The following is a 21509-nucleotide window of genomic DNA, read 5'->3' on the forward strand; positions in this document are numbered from 1 at the left end:
GCAGAGTGGGACAGATTTGAAGGCCTTGATTTGATCTATAAGCTGCCTGTAGAGCTGCCTCTTGCAAAGTGGGTTTCAAGCAGTATCGTCACTCCGTCCATGACTGGAAATGAAATGAATCAAGACTTCTGAAAGGACTGTACTTCATATCTGCTTTAGGCCCCTGCCTTGAACTGCAATGGAATCAAATCACAACAACTTTTTAGCAGCAATGGGAAATTTGCCACTGAGCTACCGAGCCAAGGTTTCGCATGTGAATGGGTCACCTGGCCTGACAAGATCTTTGCTGTAAGCTGCTTATAGGAGAAGAGGACAGATCTGGGAGGGACAACATGCTATAAACGTCCTCATACCAGGCCGCACTTCTACAGTAGCCATGTCGATGTCTGACTCTCCTTTGCCATCGGTGACTTTCAAGTGAAAAGAATAACTCCCTTCTACGAGGTTGGTCAGCTGCAGGATGGCCTCATGATCTGAGCCATGTATCACATCCTGCAAAAGGAGAAGTCAACACTGCTTCAGATTAATATTCACCCAAAGGCAAGATAAAATTTGCCCAAGATTTTACAACTACCCACCACAAATTGGCCTAGAACAACCATGTTAATAAAGGAAGGCCAGGGGTTGGGAGCCTGTGGCTTTTCACGTGTTGTTAGACTGCAGCTCCTACCATCTATGAGAATTGACTGCAATGGCTGGGGATGATGGGTGATGGAGTCTGCCAACATCTCTCCCACCCTTCCTACAGCCAAAGAGTGCATCTTCAAAGCCGTGGGTTTGGTTTCTTCTACTCCTATTTTAAGACTGCAAAGCTGAGACTCGGATCGGCTTGCCCAAGGCTGCTCCATGCAAGTCCAATTTGGATCCAGTGGGCCATACTGTTACATGGCAGCAATGCAAGCAAAGAGTACGGTGTTTGGATTTGGATTTTTTTAAACAATACATTCAATTTGGCTTCATTAAATTATTAAAATACTTACCCCAGCTGCTGGGCTCTGGCCATCCCGAATCCAGAGGTAAGACACAATCCCTTGGTCATCAGTAGATTGCGAACCATCCAAAGCAATGGAGTTATTGGGAAGAACGAGAATGTGCTTGCCCCCTGCATGAGCCTGGGGTGGGCGGTTGCTTTCTAAACAATAAAATTGTAAGAGAGGAAGAGCTTTATTTTGAAGAGTTGAGCAGGAAATAAAAGAATAGGAATGGAAATGATAATAAATAATAATAATAATAATAATAATAATAATAATAATAATAATAATATATTTATACCCCACCCACCCGACTGGGTTTCCCCAGGCACTCTGGGAGGCTCCCAACACATTAAAAACACACACACAAAAATCAAACATTAAAAACTTCCCCAAGCAGGGCTGCCTCCAGATGTCTTCTAAAAGTCAGATAGTTGTTTATTTCCTTGACATCTGATGGGAGGGCGTTCCACAGGGCGGGCGCCACCACCGAGAAGGCCCTCTGCCTGGTATAGTATCCCAAATGCCTTGCTCAGATGAAGAAGACTCTCAGAACTTGGCAGGGCTCAAAATCCACACTCAAATAATTCATTTACCAAAATACGATGCTTTAATATTTTTCATAGGACTATATTGTGATATTAATGGAACTGCTCTATGTTGCTTTCAAATGCTCTATTTCTTGTTGTGAGCTGCTTTGCACTCAACTTCCTTGTTGGGAGGGGAGCCTATAAACCTCCAATCAAATGCAAATGGGGCAGTGAGCCTTACCCTCCTTGACAGTCACAGAGATTGTGGCTGTGCTGCTTAGTCCTTGGCTGTCTTTGACGGTCAGTCTGAAATGGTAGGTTCCAACGTGGAGGCCTGTGACGGTTGCAACTGCGCTATCGGTGTCTTCCATTTGCACAGAGGTTGGCCCACTGCAACGGAGCAAAAAGAAAGAGGGTGAGGAAGGCATAACTCAGGAACCAGATTCAACTCAGTTTAAACAAAAAATGCTATTTTAGTAAATGGAGCAAGTTCAAGGGGTGGTGGCATGAACATTTTTGAAGCTTTAAGAGAATTCTTCTTCATGTTGAATAAAAGAGCCAATAGCAACTATCCACACTAGCTACTGAAACTGGTGAGAAATGCAAATCATTTGGCTTCTTCAGGTTACCTCGTCAAACAGGTTTAAACAGTGTCAACATTCCATCTGTAGCAGGTAGAATTTGGCATTTTACTTCTTTAAACTGATATTCACTTGAGGGCCTGAAATTCACTTGCAAGCCTCCTTGCAAACTTACATAATGGATGGCGGTTTTAAAAAGGCCAAGGCTTGCAGGTTTTTCAGATTCAGCCAGAAACTTTACCTATCAAAATTCAGTTCAGAAATCTGAGTGGCTTTGAGATATTTGTGATATGTACAGGGATGCCTCTGAGATCAAATGGTAATCCCTGAGAAAAGTACATTCATCTTCAACAGAATTATGAAAGTTCTCATTAAACTACCACATTCTTCCTCTGGAAGAATAATTGTCTAGTGGACAATTATTAGCATTTTACAAAAAAAAAAAACACAAAAAAAAACAGTATTTGGCATGAACAATATTGATGCATATAAACTTGGGACTTTGTTTGGTTCATGCAGAAACTAGCAGTAAGCCTAAATGGCTCCAATCCACCCCAAGCTTTTAAGTTCCTTCTGTGTAACATGGTAGGAGACACTAGTTTGGCCTCACCGGATACGTTCCTCCACTCTTACCTGATATTCTCCCAGTGATAGTAAACAATGCCTAAGTCATCATTGCTCATGCTTCCATCAAGAAGGGTGCTCTGGACGGGGAATGTCAGCTCCTTATCTGGCCCAGCCACGGCTGTTGGGGGGCTATTCTTTTCTGTAGTGAAACAAAGCAAAAATTGCTCAAAATACAGTCTGTGTTTTCTAGTCTGTAACTGACAAGGGTTATCCTCTCTCCCAAGTATTAAAGGGCTATTGCATTAACGGTACCAGGAGTGACTTGGAATATCACTTAATCCACCTCTCGTCCTGTGTCCTGGATGAGAAAGCAATGCAAAGAGCATGCCTAAGTATCAAGCGTGCCCTCTCCTAGTAAACAGAGGAGTAAACACACATGGAGCGCTGCAACATGGCTCCCTCTCTCTCTAGCATCAGACAGCAAGGAGAAAGAACAAAGGACAATAGTCCCACTTCACAGAACACAGTAACACAAACAGCCTGTCTCCCTCACTTCCCACTCTGTGGAGTCAAAATATATACCGTCATGTGGTAGACAAAAATCCCATGACTGCAATCATGGAGCAGGAATTCTAACATCCTCACAGTAATCTGCTGTGAACAGTAGTAGAGGGTTCAAGTTCTATTTCACACCAAGGACAGAAATTGGCCTGGCGGCCATGTGTTCCAGGAGGGACAAGCAACCTCCTCCTGGTGGCCCAGAAAAACCAGTCGCAAGGCTTAATTCTTTCATCTGCCATGCCACTACTTGGAAGCAACCTTTGATGGCAAAGCTGCAGTCTTATGGGTTTTCCATGAGTTACTCAATGAGATATGAATCAGCAACAGCAATACTCAGGCAACGTATTGCAGATGTTGAATGCCAGTATGAACTAGGTTTAACCTAAAAAAAATCATGCTAACTGACAAAGCACTTCAGCCCTATAGAGTGGGTGGGGCATTTGTGAGTTCAGCTCCTATTATTGCCTGGCCTCTGTGCTCAGCACATTCCTAAATAATGGAGGCTGCCTGGCAGGGAAGCAGTCTTTCCTTCTCCTCCTCCTCCTTCCACTTACTATTAAAGGTCAGATTTAGATTTGTTAGCTCGTGTACATAGAGGTTCAACAGCCAGCCAGCTGAAGGATGTTCTGTTAAGTCAAATATACTATAAATCTGCCTACCGGGCTGGACAATCACCGTGACTTCAGCTGTAGACTGCTGTTCAGCAGAATCAGTAACAGTCAGCTGAAATGTGTATTCGCCTTCTTGCATGGACGATAACTGGAGGTAGGGACTCCTCACCCCCTGGGTAATGAGGTGCGGGAGGAAAATTGGGAAATAATGAGGCAAATGTTAATAGTATAAAGCTTTCTATTATCATAACAAATCATTATACCAGTGGTTTTCAACCAGTGGCACTCTGGGGTGGTCAGGGCATAGCTGTCAATGTTTCCCTTTTTTAAAGGGAAATTCCCTTATTCTGAATAGGATTCCTCACAAGAAAAGAGAAAAGTTGACAACTATGGGTCAGGGGTGCTGCGAGAACACTGGTCTCTGTCCCTCTTTCCTTCCCTGCCTCCTCTGATGCCCTCTTGCATCTCTGCCTCCCAAAGGCTTCTGCGGCTGTTTGTTGCAGCAGACCTGGCTACAAGCTTCCCAGGCAAATGGTGTCTCTGGGGCTGGCCAGGGGGTGCTTCCCATGCCCCTGTGGGGCAGTGGAAGGAGGCACCTCTCTTTGAGGTGGGGGGCAGCTCAAAGACCAGAGGGAGCAGCTGTGGCTGCCCGGAGGACTCCCAAGGAGAGGGGAGAGAAGGCTGAGGGAATACTCCACAAGGGAGGGTTCAAAAAGGGGTGAGGGGCTGCCAGCTCTGCAGGCAAGGGGTGACATAACTGGGCTCCTGAGCCCCACAGGGGTGCCACAGAAAGAAAACCTCTGCATTATACAGAAATATTGTACCAATATTTCACAACCACCTGAATAGGCTTACAATATTCTGCAGAACTTCGAACGCAACAATTCAACATCTGTGACATTAAGTGTGGTCACCATGTCCAAAACTCACTATTGCTCCTTTGCAATGCCTAAAGACAGATGGTCGGATCCAGACTTGGTCGCAGTAGACCCACTGAAATGACTAATTTTTAAAGTCCCATGCAATATTTTACAGGGTCCACTCTAAGTATGGTTTCCAGGTGTCTTCCTAGCCAGGGCAAAAATAGAAGAGACTGAGTGTTTCAAGGTAATGGTCACCATTTCCTGCACAATACAAAGTGCAACCAGGCTTTTTTTGCCTGTTTTCACCAAGCACCACAAAACTCCTGATCTGAAAGCTACTGGATTCGGGGGGCGGGGGGTTGTGGATATTATTAAATGAGGCAAGACGAGCTCCATTTACCTGCATTGCTACCACTTTGCCTCGACTTTTCGGGCTCAGGGACCACTCATAGCTGACTATCTCATAATCATCACTGCTCTGATTTCCATTCACTGTGACGGAGTTGCAAGGCAAACTGATTTCCTGATTTGGCCCTGCATTGGCAACAGGAGGGGAATCCACTTTTTTATGGACTCTCAGTGAGGCTTCTGTAGAGTTAGCTGCTCCACTGGAGTCAATCACTGTTAACCTAAAAAGGAAGAGAAAAGATATGTGAATAATTAATGATATTGAATGTGTGCTTTCTCCCATTCTCAAAATTCAGATGCACTGATTTCTTCTACCTCAGGAGTGCAGAATCCAGAGACTATGGACCTAATTAGGTCCATCTAGGGTGGCCATACATCTGGAATTTCCCGGACATAGCTGGAATACATCAGTCAAAAGAAGTGTCCAGGAGGAAATTAGTGAAATATCCGGGAAAATACAGACGTATGACAACCCATGTAGGAAGTCTAGATTTTGGTGAATTTCCTTAAAAATAGCTCAAGAACTTCTTCTTTGGGGGGGGGGGAGCTCAACAACTTTGCCAAAAAAAGCCTGACAACTATTGTGTTCAGATTTTCACTTTTTGAAATATGGCAACCCTAGGTCCATCAGGCCTTCGAGATTGGCCTGCCAGGCTGGAGGCAAACCACACCCACCTTTTCCATGTCTGAGGTAATATACAATGTCAGGCATAGGAAAGGTCCATTGGATCAGGCCAATAGCCCATCTAGTGCAGCATCCTGTTCTCACAATGGCTGAAGGAAACCACCAAGCAGGATTCGAGCACAACAAGAACAAGACTCTCCCTTCCTGTGGTTTCCAGCAACTGGTATTCAGAACCAGTCATCATGGCTAGCAGCCATCAATAGCCCTCTCCTCCATGAATTTATCCAATCCTCTCACTGCCTGCTGTGGAAGAAGGTTCCATAGTTTAAACACGGACTGTGCAATGAAGTACTTTCCTTCCATCTGCCCTGAAATCTTCCAATATTCAGCTTTGTTGGGTGTCCACAAATTTTAGGGTCATGAGAGGAGAAGTAACTTCTCTCTTTCCACTTTCTCCATGTCATGTATAACCTTACCGACTTCTATCTTGTTACCTTTTATGTTTTCTCTAAACTAAAAAGTCTCAAATGCTGCAACCTCTCCTCATAGGGGGAATGTCACACCACCCCCTTGATCATTATGGCTCAGGACTGCAATACCTCAAGAACCACCTCTCCCCATAGAAACCAACTCAGACCCTGTGATCATCCTCTGAGGCCCTTCCTCATGTGCCTCCTCCACGAGAGGCCCGGAGGGTGGCAACCCGAGAACAGGCCTTTTCTGCGGTGGCTCCCCGTTTGTGGAATGCTCTCCCCAGGGAGACTCGCCTGGCACCTTCATTACATATATTTATGGGCCAGACCAAAACTTTTCTCTGTAACCACGCCTTTGGCTGATTAACATTCTATGACCTTTTAAATGTATTTGTGGGAGGGGGGTTATTGGTTTGTTCTTTACCATTACGCATTTTGTGTTCTCGTTTTCTATTTTTATGTTGTGAAACACCCTGTGGTCTTCGGGTGAAGGGCATTATACTAACTAACTTAAACAAAGAACTTTGGTTGCCTTTTCCTCTGACTTGTCCATCCCCAAGTTGTGGTCTGAGGAGCCAAACGCAAAAAGCAAAAATGTAGGCCTCTCACCTGAAAGTGTAATTGCCAGGCACAAGGTCAGACAGATGTAAAACTGGTGTATCAGCTGATGCTTTCTTTTCTCTAGGGGGGCCTTCAATTTCTTCCCAGTGGTAACTGGCTATTTCAGTATCATCAGTACTTTCTGTGTTGGAAAGGAAATGCCACGGAATCATAAATTAATAAGCTGGTATCCCTGTGAGCAATTCTAATTACACTGCAAAGCCACAGTTGCTGCCTGGTACTTACGATTCCCATCAATGGAAGCAGAAGTTGTAGGGAAAGAAATTTCCTGGGCTTTTGGAGATACGATAGCAACAGGCGGCTGATTTATTCTGACAGCTGCGGGAAGGGGAGAAACAGAACCCCATGCTTAATTAAATAAGGCCATCCTGCACGACTCGATCAGCCTGAGATAGCTTTGTGCTTATTCCACAACCAAAAAGCATTCACTAGTTGCTGAACAAGATTAAACAGTTAATATAAAAGCAGTAGGTTAAAAAAAATAAATTAAGTCATAACCAATAGAAAAACCGATCCTTGTAAATTATGATTTAGCAAAGCCACCTTCTGGTACAATCCCAAACTGGATAAATTGTGCCTGGCTTGTGGTTACAGGGGACAACCAAAAAAACCCCCCAAATCCCAGGCTTTTTAAGTTCTTAAGCTGGAAAAGACCAGAGTCCAGTTCCCCCAACTCAGCCAAGAAGATGACTGGGAGGTCCTTGGGCCAGTCACAGTCCCCTAGCCTAACTCTACCTTGCAAGGTTGTTGTGACTAAAAATCAAATGAGGACAAGGATAACCAGGTATGCCACCACAAACTCCTTGGAGGAATAAACATGGAATAAGAAATATTTCAATATCCCATTCTGTTGGATATGTGAAGTACACCACAACAGAGGCTTACATGCATCTGCACCTCATCATATTTTATAATAAATGGGTCCAAAATGAAGGGGGGGAGATGGGTGCAGAAACCAAAAGGCCCATGCAAGCGGGCAAGTCATACCCAGTGCTCAATACAAAACTATTTGCATGGGCAACTTGAGTCCCTTTTCCACCTTCTTGCCCCCAAATGCTGTACTGTAGATCCTGAACTTGCAGCAAGAAGAGGGGAGGGGAGAGCAGGAAATTACAAGGCTGGATGCACATGAACATTTACCACCCTGTGGTTCCCTCTAAAGGCAAAGCAGGAATGTTACACAAATGCAATATAAAAATGTAAAACTTTTACAGCTGTTCACCCTCTGATGAAATTCAGAACTGATTAAAAGAACCATTCATCAAACTGGCATGCAGGTATGGCGAGAGGAGGATATTAGTTTTAACTGTCTGAAAAACTGATTTACCTGGTTGGACAGTGACATTGACAAATCCTTCTCCAAATGTATTTTCAGCAGAAACAGTCACTTTGAAGACATAGGCACCTACTGGCAGCTGTAACAGAGGGTTTTAAATGTATCTCCAGTAACACATAGGACTTCACATGGCACAATATAACAAAAAATGCAAGAAGTCTGAGTGCGCATCAAACCCAGAGCTTAATTATCATCATGAACAAACATCTCTGCTACCACCCAGAACAACTTAGGGGTGGTGGGGAGCAACTCAGAACATTGTAGCTGTGCCTCCCAGAAGGCTGAAATAAAGGAAAATGTAATATATATACAGGTAGCACCGGGTATGAGCTGAGTAGAAACAAGAAAATCTTGCAGTGACTGGAAGCGCATCCAGTAAGATAGCCTACCATATTCCTGAACTGCCTACGTATAAGAGTTGCTCAGGCGACAGGGTTTAGTGAGCAAGAAGAGGCTGGGGTAGAGAGCAGTCGAGAATCAAAAGCAGGAGAGGAGGCAGGCCAGGAGACAGAGACCAGGCAGGCTGCTGAAGAAGCCAGGGAATCTCCCCCTTCTGCTGTGACCAGCTCCTCTCCCAGAACACGCAGAGAAATGAAGAGGGCAAAGAAAAGAGAGACAAGGGGAAGGAACCATGGAAGGAGCCTTAGCAGTGTGAAGACCTTTGGTCCTTGCAACTGCCACTTTGGTGCAAGACCTACTGGGAAGAGTTGCTGGGATCACTAGGCCTGCACTGTTTTGGTATCTCTGAATAAATAGTTAACTTAACGGGCACCAGGTGTTTTATTACTGACCTACTCCTGGCTCTGGCTCCTGACACCAGGACTAGAACAGAACAAAGTTTTTAAGGTGCCTACAGGTATATTTTCAGGAATCTCACGGTGCCTGCCACTAGGAACACCACTCTAATCTGGAGAGAAATAGGCCCATTGAGAACGGCAACTTGTAACTGACACGACTGCCTTACAGCAAAGCATCTCTAAAGCCATTACCCAGAGTAGCTGAGTGTGCATTTTGCCACACCCTGCAGTAAACACGAGTCAAGTCTCTCTAAGGAGCAGCTCACTTACTTGAGAAAGTTTCAGCATTGGCGTGTGCTTGCCCTCCATTTCACCATTGTAACCATCAGGGTGACTCATCAAGCTCCACTCATAACTATAGGCCGATTCTGAAAAGGAGGAAGCAGCACAGCAACTGGTTATGGTTCTTTTTTGGAAGAGAGACCTGATCCTGGCTCTGATGTTCGCCAAGCTTTCACAGGGCAGAGAAACGTAAGGCCCCACTGCCTTCCACCACTTAAGGTATAAGCGGAACATTTTACAGTGATGGTCTGCTCAGACAATTTATTTTCCCTTCTACTTGGAAGGGTAGAAATTGCATGAGAAAGTCCTCCGCACAAATGAACATCAGCATGGGGTACAGTGAAATGAAGAAATGAAATGGCAATCCTACATCATGTGAAGATTGCATTAGTATCTGAACTGGGACCAGTTATGGAAGAATTGTGATGCGTGCATGGTCACTGGCAACTGTCCCTATTTCCTAAAAATTGAACTAGCCAAACTGATCAACAAGCGAAGTTTTTATACATAATCAGTATGAATGGCCACACCTCATAAGCCAGCTAATATGTGTGAATTACTGGTAGAATTTCTGACTTTCATACTGTGCAATAATCTAACTTTTCCCATCAGTTTAAAATGACTTTGTCTCTGAAAAAACTTCTATCCTTACTTCCCTCATTTGTTCTCCCTGAACTTACATAAAGCTATTAAACCTTATTTACCTTTTTCACAATTAAAAGTTGGTGCCAAACACAAAGTTGATACTCAACATTAGCTGTGTCAGCCAACAATGTTCATGCAGATTTCCCAATTTTGCATACATTTACTGACTTTGCACATTTAATATCTGAATAATTTAGAATCTTACGAGAGAATAATTGGCCCAGCTTAAACAAAGCAAGCGAACCATGCTTGAATTCACACACATGTACCACCCCTTCATTTGCAAGAGGAAGAAATAAGGGGTTTCACTTTGCAACAAACTATAGTTTTCCATTTCAAATGAATGTGGAAGGAAACTGTTTTGGGCAAACCATAGTTTATTCAGGTTTTTGTCGATAGTCTCTACATGGTTTCTAGCATAAGACGAGCAACTTGGTGCTTTTCTCCTCCATCCCACTTGCATTAAGAACTCACCTGAAAGGAATGGCGTGACTACAGATGCATGCAATTCAACGTCGTTTTCTGGTAAAGTTACTTGTAGATTATCTCCAGCCGATACCAGGAGTTCCTTTACTGCGTATAATTTTTTTAAAAAGTTATTTTAAAACAATGTATTGAGGAAAGCATAGCAAGAATTTTCTATTGCTGAAACAGCTGGGATAGCTCAGTTGGTAAAGCATGCAATTGCAACTCTACAGTTCTATGATTCTAAGTATATTAATAACATTGGTTTGGGACAGTTGTTTTCTCATCAAGACTTGATGAATCTTCCCTCTGAAGCTTAAACTTAATAATAAAATAATAATAATAATAATGCATTTTATTTGATGAAGTATTAAGCAGATAATTTATTTAGCACAAGGATTTCTCCCTGCTTTAAAAAATTCTTCTCTTCCTCACCACATGCAAGCAGCTAAGTAGCTTTTTACAAGCCTGATTCAAGCAACAGTTTGAGAAGTTAGCACTTCTAATTTCAGTGCAGTCCTAGATACATCCACTCTGAAGTACCGTATTTTTCCGTGTATAAGACTATGTTTTTTCTTGAAAAATTAAGCATAAAAAGTGGGGTTGTCTCCCCACTCCCTCCTTTGGCAATCTTTACAGAACTTAAGCTTATGGTTGCCATCAATTTGATTTTAATTAATTTTTATAATGAAATGTTTTTAGACTTCCGGTCGGCGCCAGCGCTTAATGGCGGTCCGAGCCTCGAGCTCCGAGGCAGGACTGCTCCGTTAGTTCGGGTCTTACCCGCTACGGCAAGCGGGGGACCCCTAAAATCACAGGCGCGGAGCCTGTGAACAAAGGAGATTCGGTGGGCACCTTTTGCGCCCCCGGTACTGTGAGGGAGCCTTTTTAAAGGCTTCTGAGCGGCATCGGGGTAAGCGCGGTGCTGAGAGTCGTCACCCAGCTAGCGGAGTGAAGCCGCGTCGCCATGAGCGGAGAGCGCCGATTCCTTCCTGCAATTGGAATTTGACCACAACACCCGTGAGTAAGATTGGAAAAGTAACGGGACTTTTAAAAAATAAAATTGGCTGAAAACGGGAAAGGCAAAAATTAAGGAAGTCTGCCTCCCCGGAACTGCAGAAGGAATAAAGCAACGAAAATCAAGCTGCACTTAAAGGAAACCTTTCTAATTTTTTTAAGCTGTCAAACTGACATCGGACTTAAAACCTCCCCCCAGACTGGCAGGAGAAGGGGGGAAGGGATTGGAACGTTGTTAATCTGCTGGAAAATTAATGAAAAATTAAGAACTTCCATTGCCAAATCCCCTGGGGTCGGGCTGCCCAAACAAGACACCTGGGACGTGGTCTGCTAAACTCTGAGAAGTGGGGACTTGTTTGCAAAAAAGTTATCGGACCTTAGATGTACTTTGTCGCATTTTGGCCACATAGAAAAACAGAGACTTTACAATTTGGATATTGGAAACTTTTGGCTACTGTTGTACTCCCTTGCTTCTTTGTTGTTTTTCCATCTTTGCCATTTGGATACAATTGAATGCTCCCTCTAGAGGGCTCTATTTGAAACTGTTGCACTTGAAAAAGTAACAGTGGGATTTTCCACTTGGGAATCAACTCTGTGAGAACGACCTTGAGGATATGAGTGCCCCTACAGATGAGATAGTAACAAGGCAGAAAGCAAAACAAGCTCACAAGAAAAGGGCCTCTATATCAGGAACTGCAGCTGTGCAGGAAAAAACACCAGCTTCTATGGATCCTATGACTCAGGCTCTACTTAAAATAAATCAATCCCTGGAAGCATTGACAAAACTTTCGACAGAGAACTCTAAAAAGTTAACAGAGTTGACAACAAGGTTGGACGTGAATACGGCTAGTGTCGCATCGAACACAGATTCTATAAATAGATTAATTCAGGAAAATTCAGAAACACGAAAGATCGCAGAAAGTGCAAAAATAACAGCTGAAGAGACAAGGGAAAAATTTGGGCCTATTGTTAAAAAAGTGAATGAGCATGATGCAGCCCTCTCCTTACTGGAACTTCAACGTAAAGAGAAGAATTTAAAATTTAGATTGGTGCCTGAAGTGGAAGGGGACAACCTTGTGAAATTTCTCACAGAGAATATCATAACTTTTTGGCGGGAAGAATGGGAGGAAGATGAGGAACTTGAGATAATTTCAGCCTTTCGACTGGGTAGAAGGCAGGACAAAAAACCAAGGGATTGCTTAATTACATTGAGATCAAAAGAAGAAAGAGATAGAATATTGAATTTGCACTACCAAAAGGCATTGGTGATCCAAAATTGTCAGATACAGATTTTTAAGGACATTCCTAAATACATTTTAGAGGTGAGAACATATTACAAGAGTCTAGTAGACCTGCTGAAGAAAAACACCATACCATTCAGATGGGAATTTCCACAAGGATTGTCCTTTAACTTCAATGGAAGGAAGATTAAAATAAAAACAATTCAGGACAAAGAACTATTTCTAGAGAAGTACCTGGAGGATTTGCAGAAAGGAACCGTGGAGGAGAGGGAACCACCCGATATAGCAAATTTGTCATTTGGACTTTCACTACCACCATCGGAGGAAGAGCAGAAGCTTGGAGCAGTTGGAGGAACAGCTACCTAAATACAAAATGTCTCTGCAACTCCTTAGTTGGAACTGTAATGGTTTGAACCTTCCTCGGAAAAGAAGACAGGTTTTTCACATTCTGAAGAAAGAACAATTAGACATAATATGTTTGCAAGAAACCCATATTGCCAGGATACACAGGAAATTATTAATAAATAAGAGACTTGGTCAAGAATTCATCTCATCAGACAAAGTAAAGAAAAGAGGTGTGGTGATCTATGCAAAGGAAAAGTTGGCTCCAAAATTAATATTTAAAGATGAACAAGGAAGATACCTGGCAATTGAAATACAAATTCAAGGAGAAAAGATATTAATTGTGGGAGTTTATGCCCCAAATGAAGGGAAGGCCGAATTCTTTAGGAAGTTGCATGAGACATTAGTTGACTTTTTAGACTATAAAATCCTAATGATGGGAGATATGAACGGAGTTGTTTCAACAAACATGGATAAAGCACAGAGACAAGTGATTTCAAAAGAAGGGAGACTACCAAAGATCTTTTTCGAAATGACTGAAACTATGGACTTGATTGATATTTGGAGAATAAAGAATCCTCTAGAGAGAGAGGGAACCTTCTTCTCTGAAGCAAAAATGACATGGACAAGAATAGACCAAATTTGGATTTCTAGTAGTCTGGCGTCAAGAACAAAAAAAGTAGAAATCTGCCCAAAAACGTGCTCCGACCACAATGCGGTCAAGATGGAGATGAAACTAACAACAACTGGTTCCTTTAGATGGAGAATGAATGACACCCTATTCAAGGATGAAGAGATCCATAAGAAGGCCCTTAAAACAATAAAAGATTATTTTGAGATCAATAGGAAAACAGATGTGGAAAAAAGAATAATCTGGGACGCAAGCAAAGCCGTGATGCGAGGTTTCCTAATTCAACAAAATTCTATTAAGAGGAAGCAACAAAATGAAAAGAAGGAAAAAATTTTAGAAAAAATAAAAGAAGGAGAGAAGAAGTTGAGGTCCAAACCAAAGTCTCATGAGATTTTGAGAGAAATAAAGTTTCATCAGATGCAATACATGGAACTTATGAACCAACAAATAGAATGGAAGATAAAGCAAATGAGACAAAAAACTTTTGAGTCAGCGGATAAATGTGGGAAACTTCTGTCATGGCAATTGAAAAAAAGGCAGAAAATGAACACGGTAACAAGTTTAGAAATGGATGGAAAGATTATCCACAAACCCAACGAGATCAACAATTGTTTTCAAAGCTTTTTTAAGAAATTGTATGCACAAGGGCCAACCAACGAGCAAGAAATAAAAGAATTCATTAGAAAATACGGCTTACCAAAAATCTCAGAACAAAGTAAAAGGATCTTAAATGAGGAAATAACAGAACAAGAAATAGAGGGTGCCATTCAAAATATGAAATTGGGAAAATCACCAGGACCAGATGGCCTGACGGCCAAATACTACAAATTGCTGAAAGAATGGCTGATACAACCATTGAAGGAAGTTTGCAATGAAATTTTAAAGGGGAAAAAGGCACCTGAATCGTGGAAAGAGGCTTTCATCTCACTTATACCGAAAACAGAGACTGAGAAGAACCAAGTTAAAAACTACCGCCCTATATCTTTACTTAATGTGGATTACAAAATTTTTGCAGACATTTTGGCAAAAAGATTGAAAAGAGTGTTGGCAGATGAGATTCATAAGGACCAAACAGGCTTTCTCCCAGGTAGACATATGTCAGACAATGTGAGGAACATTATAGACATTTTGGAGCTGCTGGACGTTGACATTAATAGGAAAGCAGTTTTGATTTTTGTGGACGCGGAGAAAGCCTTTGACAACATTTGTTGGACTTTTATGAAAAAGAATCTCCAAGGGATGGGGGTAGGACAAGGTTTTGAAAACGGTATAGGTGCAATATATTCTCAACAAAAGGCCAAATTAATTGTAAATAACGTGGTAACAGAAGAAATACCTATAGAAAAAGGTACACGACAGGGCTGCCCAATATCCCCTTTGCTTTTTATATCGGTCCTGGAGGTTTTGTTAAACATGATCAGAAAGGACCAGTTGGTTAAAGGAGTTCAGGTCGGAGTTAGACATTATAAATTAAGAGCATTTGCAGATGATCTAGTATTGACTTTGCAACAGCCAGACACTAGTACTAAAAGAGTATTAGAATTAATTGAAACATTTGGTCGAGTAGCAGGTTTTAAATTGAATAGACAAAAAACGAAAGTGTTGGAAAAAAATTTAACAATGGAAGAAAGAGAGAGTTTCCAGAATGAAACAGGTTTGGAAATTACAAAAAGGGTAAAATACCTGGGGGTAAATTTAACATCCAAGAATGTGAATCTATTTAAGGATAATTATGAAAAATGTTGGTCAGAAGTTAAAAAGGATTTGGAAATATGGTCAAGGTTGAAACTTTCCTTGTTAGGCCGAATTGCTACCATTAAGATGAATGTATTGCCTAGAATGCTGTTTTTATTCCAGACGCTGCAGATTGTGGATAAGATGGATTGTTTCAAGAAGTGGCAGAAAGATATATCAAAATTTGTCTGGCAGGGCAAAAAGCCCAGAATTAAATTTAAGATTTTAACTGATGCAAAGGATAGAGGGGGGTTTGCCCTGCCGGACTTAAGACTCTACTATGAATCAGCAGCTTTCTGCTGGTTGAAACACTGGCTACTTCTTGAGAATACTGACATTTTGGATCTGGAAGGGTATGACAATAGTTTTGGTTGGCATGCATATTTATGGTACGACAAGGTAAAGGTGTATAAAAGTTTTAAAAACCATATTGTAAGGAAAGCATTGTATAACGTTTGGATTAGATACAAAGATTTGTTGGAAAGCAAAACCCCTAGGTGGGTGTCACCGATGGAAGCTAGGGAAGTAAAAAAGCTTAATATGGATTCTAAATGGCCAAAATATCATGAGATTATAGAATACGATGGTGAAAGGGTGAAACTTCAGAGTTATGAGAAACTAAAACCTAAGGTTCGAGATTGGTTGCATTACCATCAGATAAATGAGACGTTTAAACAGGACAGGAAAATAGGATTTCAGAAAGAGAAGTCAAAATTAGAAACAGAATTGTTGGAACCCAATACTAAGAATTTATCAAGAATGTATAACTTGCTGTTAAAATGGAATACACAGGATGAAACGGTGAAATCAGCTATGATTAAATGGGCACAGGACATAGGTCATGATATTATGTTTGCTGACTGGGAACAGTTATGGACCACCGGTATTAAATTTACTGCATGTAATGCTTTAAAAGAAAATATTATGAAAATGATCTACCGGTGGTACATGACCCCAGTCAAGCTTGCAAAAATTTACCATTTGCCTAATAATAAGTGTTGGAAATGTAATGAGACTGAAGGCACTTTCTACCACCTTTGGTGGACCTGCCCAAAGGTTAAAGCTTTCTGGGAAATGATCTATAATGAAATTAAGAAGGTTCTTAAGTGGACTTTTCCTAAGAAACCAGAGGCTTTCCTCTTGGGTATGGTGGGCCAAGTGGTGTTAAGGAAGGATAGGACATTCTTTATGTATGCCACTACAGCAGCAAGAATTCTACTGGCAAAGTATTGGAAGATGCAAGAACTACCTACTCTGGAAGAATGGCAAACAAAGGTGATTGACTTTATGGGACTGGCTGAGATGACGGGCAGAATCCGGGACCAGGGGAAAGAGACAGTGGAAGAGGACTGGAAGAACTTCAAGATATATCTTAAAAATAATTGTAAAATTGAGGAATGTTAAGATGTCAGGGGGTAAGAAGTAAAGAATTGCAGCAGTAAACAAAAAAAAATTTAAGAAATATTTATGAAAAAGAACTAAGACAATGGACTTAAGGGTTGCTAAAGAATTTTAAACAAGGATGCAGGGATAGGGAGGTATGGGGAAGTCAAAGAAAAAAGGTTATGAACTGATGATTATGAAGTAATACTGTGTTACATTGTTCTTCATTTTATGTGTGAAAATTAATAAAAATTATTATAAAAAAAAAAAAAAATGAAATGTTTTTAGAATGTGGCACTATTTTATTGTTGTTAGCTGCCCTGAGCCCGGCTTCGGCTGGGGAGGGCGGGATATAAATAAAAAAAATTATTATTATTATTATTATTACATGGATAATGATGAGGTTGGACGGGCGATTGGTGGCTGCTATGAGCCGGAGACTGTCAGTGGTGTTTTGGCGGGTGATTGATTGTTGCGTCAAGTTCCGCAGGATATTGGCTGCTGCGGCAATTGGGTGGGCGATTGGCGTTTGCTTTCAGTGAGCGATCAGACGATTGGCCGCTTCGTTGATGTGCGTGTGATCGGCTGTGTTGGTCCCATGGGTGAGCGATTTTTGGCACACCCCCCCCCCCAAAAAAAGCTTAACAACAAGTTTGGGCAATTTTCTCAATTTGGAGTCCCAAAAAAGAAGGGGCTTCTTATACATTGGGGCGTGTTACAACACAGAAAAGTACGGTAACTCCTATTGAATTCAGTGGGGTTTACTCCCAGATACGTGCAGTTAGGATTGAAGCCTTATTCTCAAAAGAATTTACATTACCATCTTTGGTGGCAGAAGTGGGCAACAATACTTGATCTGTGGCAGTAGCTTGGGTGAAAACAGCACCGGTGGGAAGGGGGGTGGCATCATCCTGCATAAGCTTTCGCAGGTCTGATGTCTGAGCTCGTGTTGCGGTGGTGGAGAGAAACCCCAGGGTGTCTGATGAAGAAGGATTATGGGAAGTTGTTAGAACCTACGAGATGAATTGCAGGAATATATAATTATTGTGTATATTTCTCCTCTCACATCATGACACACATCGTAAACACTGTATTGGAAGTAAAAGTGCAAAATTAAGTTACAGCTAGAATCAATCGCATTTACCAGTGACATTCCCAAGTCCCAGCATCAAATACTTAAGTACCTGGGCAAGTAGATGACTGGGATTTATCTAGCTCTGCTATGAAAACTGAACAAAAAAAACAGGATGGGACCGCTGGAGATAAACACACACCTATGCAAATTCTGCAAAATAATTCCATCTACAAGCAGTGAAAGCAGTACATCACCAGGCACCCTCATAGCTATATAGGAGACCAACAGTAAAGTGTGATATGAATGCGCACAAAGCAAAAGGCTTATTAAATCCAGGCGAGAGAAATTTCCTGTCCTTCCGTACAACTAGCACAATGAAATCTTATTTGTCTGAGTTGCCCATAAGATATGCAATGCAACTGGGGGGGGAAAGGAAGTGTATTTAAATTAATCTAGGCTTTCCTAACTTAATCTAGGAGTCATCAGCACTAATCTAGGCTTTTCAGCTTTCACAAACAACAAAGACTACTGCTAATTTTCCGCATTAACTAAGGGCCGTTTCTTAAAATCAACTCCCGGTTACATGAGCAAGAATTTAACTGCCTCAAACAAAGATTAGGCCAAAATTCCACCAGCACCACAAGCCTTTTATCAATTTTATTCCATCTTAACAGGCATGGGTTCCCACCAAAGAATTCAGGAAAAAAATCTAGTTTGGTGGCAAACCAAACTATTTTATTTGCAGATTTCTATGTTACTCCAATGCTATTTCAAAAAATGAAATACTGGTAACATACCTCTTCCTGCCAGGTGCTGTTGGTTTCATCAGGCGGTTGAAAACCTAATTCATTTGCAGATTTCTCCATCATGCCCAACGTGATCTCTGGCAACTCTCCGGGACGTTCGGTGACATGATTTCCCTCGGATTCATTTGCACCTGTTGGAGTTTCCAAAGGACCTCTCTCTTCTTCACTTCTGACCAGGTCAACATGTTTGTCTCCATCACTGAGCCCTGAAGAATTGAAGCCATTCTCAGTTGCCACTAACAAACTCCAGTCAGCATAGTTCACATCCTCCTTCTCTTCAGGCTTGAGGCTCAGCCGAAAGGGGTTCTGCTCCGTATCTCCATATTCATCTGGGTAGTCTGGGCTCTCCTCCCGACTGAGGAAGGCCAGCTCTTTCAGGCTACTGACTTCGTCTGATGGGTCTCCCTGGAGCGACATTGGGCGGAGGACCTGCCCGTACCCCAGCGGTGCAGAGGGCCTCTGGGGAGGCCTTAGCACAAAAATCAAAGAGGACTTCACCTTCTCCATCTTCTTGGGCTCGCAGTTCCCTTTACGTTGGCAACTGACGATGTAGCAGTGCCGTTCAAACATCCAGGACAAGTCGCAGTCGGAAAGATCGCAACAGGCTGCCGTGCAGTCTGACACCGACACAGCATTGGGGACCCGCATAATCTTCATGGTTTCTAAATTAGGAGATATTATTGCGTCCGAATACTTGGCGCCTTCTCTGCACTGTTCGCAGAAACACCCTGAAATGATAGGTACACATATCAGAAGAGAGCAGAAGCGCTGAACAGCCCTTCCCCTTACAATGCATTCTCATAAAAATAAAATAAAAAGCTTCATTAATTTATATTGATTTAATGTAGCCTAGAGAGTGGCACTGTGGGTTAAACCACAGAGCCTAGGACTTGCTGATCAGAAGGTTGGCGGTTCAAATCCCTGCGACAGGGTGAGCTCCCGTTGCTCGGTCCCAGCTCCTGCCAACCTAGCAGTTCGAAAGCACGTCAAAGTGCAAGTAGATAAATAGGTACCGCTCTGGCAGGAAGGTAAACGGCGTTTCTGTGCGCTGCTCTGGTTCACCAGAAGCGGCTTAGTCATGCTGGCCACATGACCCGGAAGCTGTACGCCGGCTCTCTTGGCCAATAAAGCCAGATGAGTGCCGCAACCCCAGAGTCTGTCACGACTGGACCTAATGGTCAGGGGTCCCTTTACTCTTTACCTAGAGAGTAGTCATTTTATCAACAAGGAATCACCTGAATCGTCACTCAAATAATTAAAAACTCAATTAAAAGTAACAAGAATCAGATCCCTTCTTTGAGTGCACCTTCCTTCCAAACTAGCCTAAGAAAAGGGGGGGGGTAATAAATCACAGCTCTTGTCCAGCAGACAGCAAAATATGGTTTTCCAACTAGCATCTGAAGACAGGGAATTCTGCTCCCCCTATTTTTGGAAGTGACATATCACTGCATCCATCTCACTTATTTTGGAGAGAGGTACAATGAAAGGTCTTTGTTTTTTTATGCTACCACTGAAACAGGGGTAGCACACAAAGAAGCTTACTAGGCAATGCAGCCTGCTGAGTCACTGAAAAAGAGAGCATCTTGTTTGCAGGGAATCAGAGTTAGGCACTTCTACAAGGCAGAGAGCCATCCTCTGCTTTAAGCAAACTACTATATTTCTGGGATCCTGCTGAAGAACCAATTCAGACAGTACACAAATGACTAATTAACAGTAAATGATGCGGCGATTGTGTTTTAAGACCTTGATTTCCCCCCCCCCCAGTCTGTTTCCCCCAATTATACTTTGTCAGTTATTATTTTTGCTGCTGAGCTCTTCCTCAGAATCAAGTCGCATAAGGCATCTCAAGCCCTGCCAAAATGCACCTACAGCATTTTATGTTGCAATCCCACGCCACATGGGCATGAAGGAACTCAATGAAACAACCACACAGATGGGGCCCATTGGACGGTCCTTTCCAGCCAATCACTGCTAACGTTCCCAGCCAGGTGAGGATTATGAGGGGACAGACTCTTACAATTGGCCTTGCAGGTATGGCTTGCAAATGTGGTTGTTTTCATTCACACACACACACACACACACACACACACACAAACCCACCCCTGTTACCAGCAAGGAAGTGGATTCCACTCTGTTCATCATGGGCATAGCCAAGGGGGTCAGGGAGGGGCAGCTGCCCCCCTTAGATCAAGTAAAACAACAGAAATACTTAACTAACTGACCAATCACATCGGTTCTGGCCCCCTTAACAAAAATCTTGCCCCCTCCAATAAAAATCCTGGCTACATCCATGCTGCTCCTGCATGCATGTAGATGGGACAATAGTTCAAACCGAAAACAGTGGAAGTCTAAAGTGAGGGGATGGATAAGGATAAAGATGCAAAACTGTATGAATAAGGACTATAAGGAAGCCGGGAGCTGAGCACTGCACAAGCCACTTCAGCATATCATCTCTGACTCCGCTATATTCTTGGGAGGGACAGCATAAGTTTAACTGCAGGAACAACATGGTGTAAACTGGCTTGCAGAAGTGGTGGTGTAATCCATATACGACTTATACGTTTGCTGGTCATTTAGAAGCCAAAACTCACGCTGTCAAATTCACTTATCCTATCTATCTATCTATCTATCTATCTATCTATCTATTTATATTACTGTTATTATTTTTATTTATTTATTTTTAAAAAAACATTCTCCACCTCCTAGCTAAGTTCATCCCATTAGTTTCCTAATGGTGAATGTAACAGGAGACCTGTCAAATCAGGCTAAAGATCCATCAAGCCCTTCATCCTGCCTCCAATAGTGGGTAGCCAAGCAAGAGGGGCATCTCTAATATCCCAGTCTTAAAATAAAAACATAACGGCAAAAGCCATGATTTTTACACAGTCACTTTAATTTCATTGTCAGTGAGTCAGCAGAACATCTGACACAGCCTTCGCCCTTT

The 21509-nt window shown here is 42.3% G+C and overlaps 1 protein-coding gene across 4 annotated transcripts in view; it reads right to left on the bottom strand.

Annotated features, from left to right (window-relative positions):
- The window catches only part of KIAA0319, a 36705-nt gene that overhangs the window by 7890 nt on the left and 7306 nt on the right, over nt 1-21509 (bottom strand). For 3 of the 4 annotated variants that reach the window (XM_079983761.1, XM_079983760.1, XM_079983759.1), the window contains 13 exons: nt 18557-19293; nt 17505-17697; nt 10346-10444; nt 9215-9312; nt 8139-8226; nt 7037-7129; nt 6800-6932; nt 5085-5313; nt 3870-3993; nt 2716-2848; nt 1743-1891; nt 981-1132; nt 354-492 (listed from right to left, as the gene is read on the bottom strand). In XM_079983761.1, coding sequence (XP_079839887.1) covers nt 354-492; nt 981-1132; nt 1743-1891; nt 2716-2848; nt 3870-3993; nt 5085-5313; nt 6800-6932; nt 7037-7129; nt 8139-8226; nt 9215-9312; nt 10346-10444; nt 17505-17697; nt 18557-19222 — 2296 coding nt within the window. In that variant the 5' untranslated portion in view covers nt 19223-19293. Of the gene's footprint in view, nt 1-353; nt 493-980; nt 1133-1742; nt 1892-2715; nt 2849-3869; nt 3994-5084; nt 5314-6799; nt 6933-7036; nt 7130-8138; nt 8227-9214; nt 9313-10345; nt 10445-17504; nt 17698-18556; nt 19294-21509 lie in introns of those variants that run through there. The other variant, XM_079983762.1, reaches the window with a different exon arrangement.

The sequence above is a fragment of the Podarcis cretensis genome (genome assembly GCF_951804945.1).
Source record: "Podarcis cretensis genome assembly, chromosome: 7".
In the NCBI taxonomy this organism is placed as follows: domain Eukaryota; kingdom Metazoa; phylum Chordata; class Lepidosauria; order Squamata; family Lacertidae; genus Podarcis; species Podarcis cretensis.